The sequence below is a fragment of the Ovis aries genome, chromosome 2, assembly GCF_016772045.2.
Source record: "Ovis aries strain OAR_USU_Benz2616 breed Rambouillet chromosome 2, ARS-UI_Ramb_v3.0, whole genome shotgun sequence".
In the NCBI taxonomy this organism is placed as follows: domain Eukaryota; kingdom Metazoa; phylum Chordata; class Mammalia; order Artiodactyla; family Bovidae; genus Ovis; species Ovis aries.
In genome coordinates, this window is record NC_056055.1 from 204541574 (window position 1) to 204552875 (window position 11302).

The following is an 11302-nucleotide window of genomic DNA, read 5'->3' on the forward strand; positions in this document are numbered from 1 at the left end:
TCGGTGCTCAGCTTTCTTTATAGTTCAACTCTCACATCCATACATGACTACTGGAAAAACCATAGCCTTGACTAGACGGACCTTTGTTGGCAAAGTAATGTCTCTGCTTTTTAATGTGCTGTCTAGGTTGGTCATAACTTTCATTCCAAGGAGCAAGCATCTTTTAATTTCATGGCTGCAATCACCACCCGCAGTGACTTTGGAGCCCAGAAAAATAAACTCAGCTACTGTTTCCACTGTTTTCCCATCGGCATTTGCTATTTCCACTTTTACTCTGAACTCACTGCCATCAGGTTTATACAGTACCCCACCATTCCACTTGACACTTCTTTCACCAAGGTTACCAGTTCAACTTCTTACTGCTAAACCCAAAGGACAATCTAAAGTCTCATCTTTAAACAACAGACACTGATGACTCCTTCAAACTCTCTACCTTTGGCCTCTAAGATTCTATGTCCCCTCATCTTGAACACTTCTTTAAATGCTGGTGCGCCTCTGGGTCCTAAGTCTTTAAGCTTCTTTTTCTTCGTCTTCCTGGGTGACCTACAATTCCAACTCTCTCTCAGATACTAACCATTCTCAAAAACCTGACCACTTTCCTGAGTTTCACTCAATTTATCCAAGAGCTTGAACATTTATCTCCACCCTGGATGTCTCCATGGGTAGCTCAACTTAAGTGTCCAAAACTGAGTGCATTACTTCTAGCTCCTCTTCCTGAAAACCAAAACCCAAAAAAGACTACAACTCCTTCTGGATTCCCAATTACAATAAATGTTTAACACACACTCAACTGCACAGAACAGAAATTTAGTAGTCATCTTTGGCTATCTTCCTCTCCTAAATCTCACACTTAATAATTCACCATTCTGACAACTATATCTCTTGGTGACTCCCATTCTCTATCCCATTGCCTTATTTCAGGCAGTCACTGTTGCTCATTAGCAATACCAAAATGGCATAACAGATGCCCCAAGTTTAGCTCCCTCAATTTAATTCTTCCCAACTACAACCAGAGCCGTTTCTCTAAAACGCAATCTGATCTGCCCAGAATCTTCAGGATTAAGTTCAAACTCCTTAGCTGACACATACTGGTCCTCCATGTGCTGGTCCCTGCCTAGCAATCAAGCCTTATTCTCCTACCTATCTTGCTAATAATATTCTTTGCTCCAGCCAAACTGAACTATCTACAGCTCCTTAAACATGGCACTCTCTACCTTATCTCCACTATCCCTGTACATATTACTCACCTCTGCTTGGTATGCCCGTTCTTACTCTATTCCCCTTTTAAACCACTCAAGCATCACTTGCCACAGAATCATCTCCCTGATCACCCTCTTAAATGTTCTCATACTGCTTACTTTAATTTTATTATAACCACATGTCTGCATATCTGTGTTTCCCACAAGACTGAGTTCCTTATTGACACGTCTTATTCTTTGTATTTCTGGTCAAGTACAGTGTCTAGTATTTTAAAGATACTCAATATGCTTGTTAAATTAACATTTTCTGTGACAGTTTTGTATGTCTTGACTTTCCTACAAGTTTACAAGGAGGAGGTCCACATTTTTCATCTTTATAGTCTCTATACTGACAGATACCAGGCAATTATTTAATGTTGGCTGAATTAAGTTGATAGCACTATCATCTGTATCATACCACAAAATCTTACTAATGTTTCATACTTCTACCGTACACAGCAGTCAATACAAACAAAATCCTTTCAGCATTTTATATTCACAGTTGGGAAGAAGAGGTAATTCACTTCAATTTCACAAGAACATGTGAACACTAAAATTTGAAATTTCCAAAACTACTGCCACTTTCCTTAGTCACTTCATTTTGGCAATCTCTTCCCAACTCTGAAGCACAAGAGCAATGCCATCTGTACCCACGTGTTTAATAGCCTCATGCTTGTCCGATGCAGTCATCTAACTTTTCATGTGTTTTTTTCCCTTCAACAAACTAGTCTGGAAAATGAGAAGATCTTATACAGAGAAAGGCCAAAGTTTGTCTCTAGCTATCTCAGTGTCTTTCGTATGCCTTCTTTCCTTCTTCTTTCCTTCTCTCCTCTGTTTAAAAAAAAAAAAGCAGCTGCCAATACAGAATGGTATGGCACACTAGTCACAAAACACTAAAAGCATTCAGCACTGGACCCAGAACAGTAGGTCATCAGAGGAAAGATAATCCCAGAGAGCCTGGCCGATTAGGCTGGGAAGGTTACATAGCCCCAGAGCAGAAGAAACTGGCAATGTAAAGAAAAGTAAAGGAAGGTACAAGATCAAAGGCAAGAACTGGAAACCTCTAAATTTCCAGGTGTGTGTCATCTGGAGATTGAATCATGGTAACTAGAATGGTAGAAAAGAATTTATCAGACACCAGGCACTATCAACTCTTCTTACCAAGATATAAGTGTAACAGCCTAGAAATAGAAGATGGCTGGATCTGAAAAGAAGAACAAGACAGGAAAGGACACAAAACTCAACAATCCTCATTTACAAATGCACAGAATTCAAGAAAATAATTTTATTGTGCCATTTCAAAGTCAAAAGAACAAAAATTTTGCTAAGAATCTCTATCACAATCTGTATGTTGACAATTCAATCACAGGGAAAGAGCACCACACTTAACTACTCCCAGCCTGAAACTGACCCTTCCAGTTAGTTGTACAAGGATTGTTCATTCTTCTGAAAGAGGGGGGATTCTGGGGAAAACCAAAAATAAAGACTGCATTTACTCTTATTTGATGACATTAGCAAATCTGTTCAATTTTAAAGGTGCAACAACAGTATTCTGTTTATGTTAAAAGAAAAAAAGTCACATACTGAGTGACTTCCCTGGCAGTCCAGTGGTTAAGAATCCAAGCTCCCAATGCAGGGGGCTCAGGTTTGATCACTGGTCCAGAAACTAAAATCTCACATGGCATGGCCAAAAAAATAAAGTAAATCTCTGTTAGAGATACATATTGAAATATCTGTGGATGAAATAATACAATGTCTGGGACTAGTTTCAAAATAATATTATGAAGTGGTGTGGGGTCATGTAGATGAAATAAGATATGGGTATAATTATATATACACTAAATTTGTCCATAATAAATCACTTAAATGCCTTCAAAGTTTCCAAAATTTCTGTAACTGTAGTTCTTACTATATGTCCATTTATTTCATTTTATTTCCTAATAAAGAAAGCTCAACAAAGGATTACACTGGATGATTCTAACAATTGTATCCATTGTTAAATGATACAAAAACCCAAATTACAATACTTCAGTAGATTTACCACAATTCTAAAAGCACACACTCATATAGTTTCAGTTCATGCTACCTATGTGCAAACTTAAGGAGACACTACTAGACATTTGGAATAAAACTGACCAGACTTAGCTCTATAACTTGGAGGTTTATGTCAACCTGTCGAGACACTGGGACTTGTGTAAATTTACATTCAACCCTACAATTGCAGTTTAACACCAGACAAACACAGACAACTTCTCAAGAACTGAAAATTATAACTGAAAATCCCACTGGTTGTATAAGCCCTACTCTCTGCAGCCATACTGTGGACCTATGCAAAGCCTAGAGCAAACTGGGTCCACTGTATCCAGAAGTATAGCATGCAAATGTAGACAGGTATGGCAGACATTGTTAATTACCTATCCAATATCCATGTCCCCCTTCTTCCTAAATTTGCCAGCGGGGGGTGGGTGGAGGGAATTCTAAGCTTCTCGCATGGCCACGTGATGAGGTGATGGCCATGGAGATATAAAGTGACATACTTTTTCCTGGTATATACTTTTTGACATACTTTTTCCCTTTTCTCCATTCCTTTCTCCTGCCTGGCATAAAGAAACAAAGTAATCTCACCCAAAAGGAGACTATCTTTTCAGCGAAGACATCTGCTAAGGAGACAGGAGTAAGAAGGCATAGTGGAACTGTCTTACCATCCCTGAACTACTTATGTCTGGACTTGTTTCATTAGAAAAACAACCTGCATACTTGTTTAACCTACTCTCTATCAGATTTTCTGTTATTTAGTCCAGAAGCAATCCAAATTGACATAGGAGGTGGTCTAAATAGGAAGCATTTGGCTTATGTTAAAAAACAGCTAGAAAACCACCCCTGTGTGTATCGAATTGCAGAAGAGTTAAGTAAATTGTGGTATATAGTCACACAGTGGAATGCAACATAGTAATGAGATTTAACAACAAACTACACACAATAATCCAAAAAATTTCCAAACAATGCTGAGCAAAAGAAGCCATACACAGAAGCACTTAGGGGAGGAAATGGCAACTCACTCCATTATTCTTGCCTGTGAAATCTCATAGATAGAGAAGCCTGGTGGGCCACAGTCCATAGGGTCACAAACAGTTGGACATGACAGAGAAACACACATACACACACTCAGACACACACACACACTCAGGACAGTCATTCTTAATCTGGGTGTTGGCTGCATGGACGTGATCAGTTTGTGAAAATTTAGCAAACTGCACATTTATGTACATTTTTTTATATATGCATTAATCTTCAGTAAAACCTTTCAAAATATCTGGCCTTAGCTATTGAGCACAGTGGGTCTAGCAAATAGAACTCCACCCTAGCTTCCTTCAAGTCTTTTTCTTCAGATTCTCACTAGCTCAGTAAAGGCAATCAAATATAAAAAGAATGGTCAAAATATTAAAGTATAACAAATACAACACATCTTTAAATAAACTTAAATCATGTTGCAGGAATTTCAAAATAATTTAAATTGTAAGACTAAGTATTCAATAATAGGATCTGTGCCACTTTACCCACATGACTTCTCTAAAGTAGAGTATCAGAGAATTAATTACCAAAAAGAAAAAAACACAATTTCAATAAATTCCAAAATGAGATACCAAACATAACACTGAGAAAATTATCCGTGGGGAATTCCCTGGTGGTCCAGTGGTTAGGACCTGACGTTTCCACTATCCTGGGCCCGGGCTCAATCCCCTACTGCCTTACTCAGGGAACTAAGATCCTGCAAACCACGTGGGATTATTATTATCCATAACAATCCCAATGTCCTGGAAGAAGCAAATGATTCAACTTTAGAGATAAAGTTACTAGTTCTATTGCTAATAGAAGTAAAGACCAAGAAGGTAAGCAAACATCATAAAAGGAAAACTACTGCATGACAATCAATCCTTCATCAATAACAAAACATAAAGGGAATTAAAAGAGGAGGAGGAAAATACCTGCTGGTTCACATTTTTGAGACAACCTTCCAGTTCTGGGGCTTAGAATGGTGCCTGGAACATATTGACATTCAATAAATACTTGTTAAATGAATGACTCTTAACCACTCATTCCTTTAAAAACTTTTACTAAGTATTCAGTCACTGCTGGAACTTCAGGAAAAAAGGGTGAGTAAAGCCTGATTTCTGACCCTGGAAAGCAAACAGTGTAATGGAGAAAGGTACTTAAATAATTGTAACACTGTATATAAAAGCTATAATATATAATATTATTCTAATTGGTATGGGGGGAGGCTAATGAGTATCAAGAGATATCTGACAACTGCTTTAGTTTTGAAATCTGAACTACTCCGCTAACACTCATAAATACTCTAATCATAATAATCATACTCAGTTTTAAAAATACTATTAAATATATTCACATTTTATTTGAAATGTTTTATTATAATCAATATGTTTGCAACATCTACTAGCAGCACTTCATGTATCTATCTGTCAGACAGAAACAGAATATAACATTCCTCTCCTGGGGCAGGGAATACTTAGTATCAGTTCAGTTCAGTTGCTCAGTGGAGCCCAATTCTTTGTGACCCCATGAATTGCAGCACACCAGGCCTCCCTGTCCATCACCAACTCTCAGAGTTCACTCAAACTCACGTCCATCAAGTCGGTGATGCATACGTATCAGCAACCAAATGCTCAAATCATAGCATCAGTATAACATATTTATTCTACGAGGTAAGTAGTACACATAATTATGAAATTCAATACACACCTAGTTTATCATATTCTTCTGCCATCTCAGGCTATCAGGGAGATCAGCAAACACCAAAAACAGGGAGATATAAATAATGCTGCAGGGAATAATGCTATCCTAACAAAAGAAATACAACTAGTGTGGTAGATTAAAGATAACTGCAAATTCTTTGTTACTCTTCCCATTAAGAAATGGAATCTAGATGTCTTTTCCTTGGTGACTATAGCTAATAATACTGTATTGTATATTTGAAAGTTGCTGAGAATAGCTTTTAACACAAGAAAAATTTGTAACTGTGTGTGTTGATGGATGTTAACTTGACTTATCCTGGGGACCATATCACAATATACACAAATCGTTACATTGTATAACCTGAAACTAATATGTCAATTATATCTCCACTGAAGTAAATAAATGTCTTTCGCTTGAATTTGAGTTGAACTTAGTGATTTGCCTGACAAACAGAATGCAAAAGTGACTTCCAAAGTTAGGTTCTAGGAGGCTTGGGGTTTCTACCCAAGTAGAAACCCAGTGTTCACAAGAACACTGTCTTGTGAGCCCTGAGCTGCCATAAGTCTGAATATCCTGGGGTCCCTGTGCTGAAGAGAATACATGACAAGACCACTCAGAGAGGCCTTGAGACTATATGAAGAACCCATCCATTACAGCCCACAGTCATGGGAGTAATCCCAGCAGAGGCCCCACGCGTCAAGGAGCAGTGATGAGCCCAAACATTTATGAGCAAAACAAGACTGTTGTTTTAAGCCATTACGTTTTGAAGTAGTTTGTTAGGTACCAACAGATAGCCAAAATTACAAACGGTTTCCAAATCCTTGACTAAAGATAAAAGGAGCTCAATCAATCAGTATCTGTCTCCCTCTCCACCCCTCCTTTCTCTGAGGTTGGGATGGAGAGAGTAAATCTGCTACAACAGATTCAGTTAGCATTTGAATCAAACCAGTCATCCAACTATTACAAATTAACAGACCTAAACTGAAGAGCTGAAGTCCATGCTGTCTTTCAGGATTTGAGTATGGAAAAGAAACACTATAAATGTGAATACAGAGAAGAAAGAAGGAAAAATATTTGTACAAATTATCCTTACCAGTTTGACACTGGCATCTGGGTCTATATATTGTGCTCAGTTTTGCTGCAAGGTGAAATCAGGCTAAAAGTAAGCACACCATCGGATCTCTATTATTGGTTAAAGGCTAGGCCTTAACCTTTTTGAGTGATCAGGTACCCCTAATGAAACCTATGGATCCTTTCTCCCTAAACAAATACACAAGCAAAAAAACCACAGACTGCCATAAAATTTCAGTGGATTTTCAGCCCTGAGGATTCATGATCCTCAAGTTCAGAATCTGTATTAGAGGATTATTCAAAAATGGTCCACTGGACAATGCTAGCATTGTTAGAATTATGAGAAATTATTTCACTCAAATTCCAAAAATAATCATTTTCCATTAATCAGTGCAGAACCCAGCAACTGAAGTCTTGCATGACTTTAACATCCACCTATTTTAACTTGAAATTATTGCTCAATTCCAGTATCTTCAGCACAGACAAAAAACTCTCGGAGAGGTGCCTCAGAATATACGTCATTCTAAAACAACTTGGTTGATGTTAAGACTGTCTTCTCAGGACTGTGGTCCAGTCTCACGCTACTGGTATGGTGCAGGAGTAACTCGGGATTCTCACTCATAAGCTTCATCAGGGTAAGAGTTCCGCTTCTTATCTCTTTAAATCCTTAGCACTACAACACTAAAATTGTAATGGCTCCTGATTATTAATAATGATATTGGTTGATCAGCATAGAGCAACAGTTCTTAAACTTTATAGTCTCAGGATTCCTCTTAAAAATAATTTAGTACTCCATAAAGCTTTTGTTAGGTTGGTTGTATCTACTGCAGTTTATCTGAAATATGTTTTATAAACATATAATTCATTTTAGGATAATAAATCACACTGCTACTTATGAAAAGTATTTTAATAGTAACAATATGAAACACCTGTAAGGATATGATGATACCCTCATTAAATGGTACTGTGTATATAAAATACAATTTCTTAAAAGTAGCAATAAAGCATCAATCTTAAAAAAACATTTTTTTAAAACAAAATTAATAAGAAAAGTTGTAGTGTTTTGCATTTTTTGCAAATCTCTTCAATGTCTGGCTTAATAGAAAGCAGCTGGATTTTCACATCTGCCTCTATGTTTCAATCTGTTGTGATATCCCAGGTCATGTCAATCTTTAGAAAACCCCATGAAAGAATGAGAGTGAAAAAGACAATGTCCCAGCATTATTGTGAAAATATTTTGGGCCACCTGTTAGTGTCCTAGGTCCTTTATTTCTTCAAGTTTCTCTTAAATAGCTGGAATTGAAACTGGAGCAATAAATTCTACAATTCATTTTATAATCCCTTCTGTACACTGCTCTTTCCTCAGACTACATGGTAAATCTCAACATACTTCCTGGCCACTTCTGAGCATCAAAATAAAAGGCTGATGAAATAAAGCATTTACACCTTTCTTTCCTCCCTGGAAATCAAGTAAACAACTACCTAGGGAGATAGTTATAACTCCGTTCCCATTTCAATTTGGGAGTTAATCTAGACTGTTAGTAAGAAGATCCACTCAAAACTAATCTAGATTATGATTTAGCCTTATAAATGTACGTTTTGTGCAACAGTACAAACCCACAAAAGCCTCACTTTCTCTCACCAAGTGGCACAAAACTGAACTGGGTTAAAAGCCAAGGGAATAGTGTGTTAAATTTAAAACTTCAAGTACATTGTGGAGTTGAGTGATAAACAGTTTTCTAAATAACTATCACTAAACAAGCAAAAGGTTCAATAATACTTTAAAAAGTCAAAGTCATCTAAGCAAACAAAACGAAGGCCAGACAAAAACCCTATTAAAAAAAAAAAAAAACCTATAAAGTAAAAACTAGCCATAAACATTTTGTTGTTGTTTAGTCGCTTAGTCGTGTAGGACTTTACAACCCCATGGACTGTAGCCCTCCAGGCTCCTCTGTCCATGGGATTTTTCCAGGCAAGAATACTGGAGTGGGTTGCCATTTCCTCCTTCAGGGGATCTTCCCGAGCCAGGGCTCAAACCCGCATCTCCTGCATTGGCAGGCTGATTCTTTACTCTGAGCCAACAACGAAGCCCACCAGCCACAAACAAGGTTAACTAGAAACGAATGAGGAAGAAAAACTCACCACAGAAAATCGAACACTCCTGATTGAATGCAAATCCCAAGTAAATTCCCGCTAATAACACTGAGATGAAGCACTCTGCTATAACACGAAGCTTTCTGCAAATGTTCTGCAACTGCTTCACCGCACACGAAGTTTTCCTATCCTTCTCCTCAAAGGTTATCAGTCATCTTCAGGTTAACTCACAGATGAAATGCTTTCTGTAGCTCTAGCAGTTTAGTTCTACTTTGTTTCTTGGTTATTCTGAGTGCTCTCTTCCAACTGGAGAGCTACTGAACCAATCCCGAGTGAGAAATGGGAAAGTACAAGGAAAGAGGCGACAGCTCTGCACCCCCACACGGAGAAACACTCAGAGCAGAGCAGCGGCGGCCTAGCTGCAATCCAAATGGAAAGCGGAGCTTTCGAGGTTCTCAGCAACACGAGACAATGTCTCCCTCCCTCCGTCCCCACGTCCCACTTCGCGACTATCTAAAGACCAAGAATCAAGGAGTGGAGTCCACCCGCTTTTCAGGGCCACAGAGCCTCCGGGGCAGGGATTCTCTCCCGTTACATAACTGGGGCCTAGGGCCCTGCTTCTGCAGTGAGTCCTCCGGAGAGGCAGGCGGGCGGGATCCTCAGGGACCCTCTTGGGAAAGTGGAAGCTGGGCTCTGCACCTGGTCCGCCTCGGAGAAAAGACAGGGACGACTAGAGGGAGGCCGCGACCAGAGGCGCTGGGGCACAGGGGGTGATGAGCCAGCCCGGAGAGGGGCAGGGTGGCTCCTAGAGGCCCGCGGCAGGCCCAGGCGTCTCCTGCCCTAGTCTACTCCCCTCCCTCTTCAGCCCAGTCCCCACCGGCCGCCCCCTCCCCCATTCCGCGCTCCCCTCCCCCGCGCCTCCATCCCCGGCCCCAGCCGATCAGCAGGCGGACCTGCAGAGTAAGGCCTCGGCCACCGCCATCGGTTGGCTCCCAGCCCGGTACCTGGTCAGACATGGTGACGGTGGTTTCCCCCGGGGTCTCCGCACACCAGGGGCCTCGGGTAGGTAGAACCTCGCTCCGGGGTTTACAAATCCGTCTCTCTACCCGACAGCACAACACCGCGGCTGGAGGGACTTCCGCTACGCCTTGCGTCACTTCCGCTACGCGCAGTGAGGACAGAGAGGGGAAAGAGGAAAGGCGACGCGGGAAAACTAGTGGGGGGCGGCGAGGGGCGGCGGATGTCGGGGGCGCTCCCCGAGGAGGGCTCACCGCAGGCTGGAGAACTGAGGGCGGGGTTTAGTTGCGGTCGCACAGATGAATTAATGACCGCAGCACCGAGATAGGCCTTGTGCCTCGGGCCCGAGCCCATCCTCTGAAAAGTTTCCAGTGCCCAGTCTCTGTTTGGAACCGTACTGACAGGCCAGCCTCCTCCCGCCGACACCTTGCGCGTTTCTGAAGGCTGAGCCAAAGTACTTCTATTGTCTGCTTCTGGCCTTGCTCATCTACCTCCCTAAATAAACTGGACTGAATACCAGTGATTCTTAGCCTGGAGGTAACATTTTCGGTTGACCAACCCTGGCCAAACACACCTTAATTTAAACAAAACAAAACATAATCGCATTGGGCGGGATTTTGATGGCTGCTGATGAAAAAGATGCTCCTGAAACTTTAGGAGCATCTTTAGCTCCTAAACTGGTAGTGCGAAGAAGCTGATTCCCACCCTTGACTTCGTTGTTTTGAGTTAATGAAGGGTCTTTCCATGAGTTAGTTTAAAAAAACAAACAAGCAAACGAAACTAGTGGCCCTACTGGCAAAAGCATAGAGCATAAGGATATGGATAAGCGGAATTGAATTGAGATTCCAGAATAAATGGATAGGCTTAAAGAGAAGTTACTTGGACAACTGGATAACTAACTCATAACATTTGAAAAGTTAAAATGAATCAAAGGCCTAAATGTAAGAGCTTAAACTTTAAAATGCTTTGGAGAAAACATAGGTATAAATCTTCTTGACTTTGGATCAGCCACAAGCAACCAAAGAAAAATAAATAATATGGACCTCATCAAAAGACAGTCTAAGGGATAGGAGAAAATATGTGCAAATGATGTATGTATCTCATAAAGGTCTAATATTTAGAATACA

General features: G+C 40.3%; 1 protein-coding gene across 4 annotated transcripts in view; it reads right to left on the bottom strand.

Moving 5' to 3' along the window:
- Window positions 1-10286, bottom strand: part of SUMO1 (small ubiquitin like modifier 1) — a 27141-nt gene extending 16855 nt beyond the window's left edge. For 2 of the 4 annotated variants that reach the window (XM_042244065.1, XM_015093491.3), the window contains exon 1: window positions 10163-10286. In XM_042244065.1, coding sequence (XP_042099999.1) covers window positions 10163-10174 — 12 coding nt within the window. In that variant the 5' untranslated portion in view covers window positions 10175-10286. Of the gene's footprint in view, window positions 1-10111 lie in introns of all 4 variants that reach the window. The other 2 variants (XM_060410264.1, XM_042244064.1) reach the window with 1 other exon arrangement.
- Between the last annotated feature and the right edge of the window lie 1016 nt (window positions 10287-11302).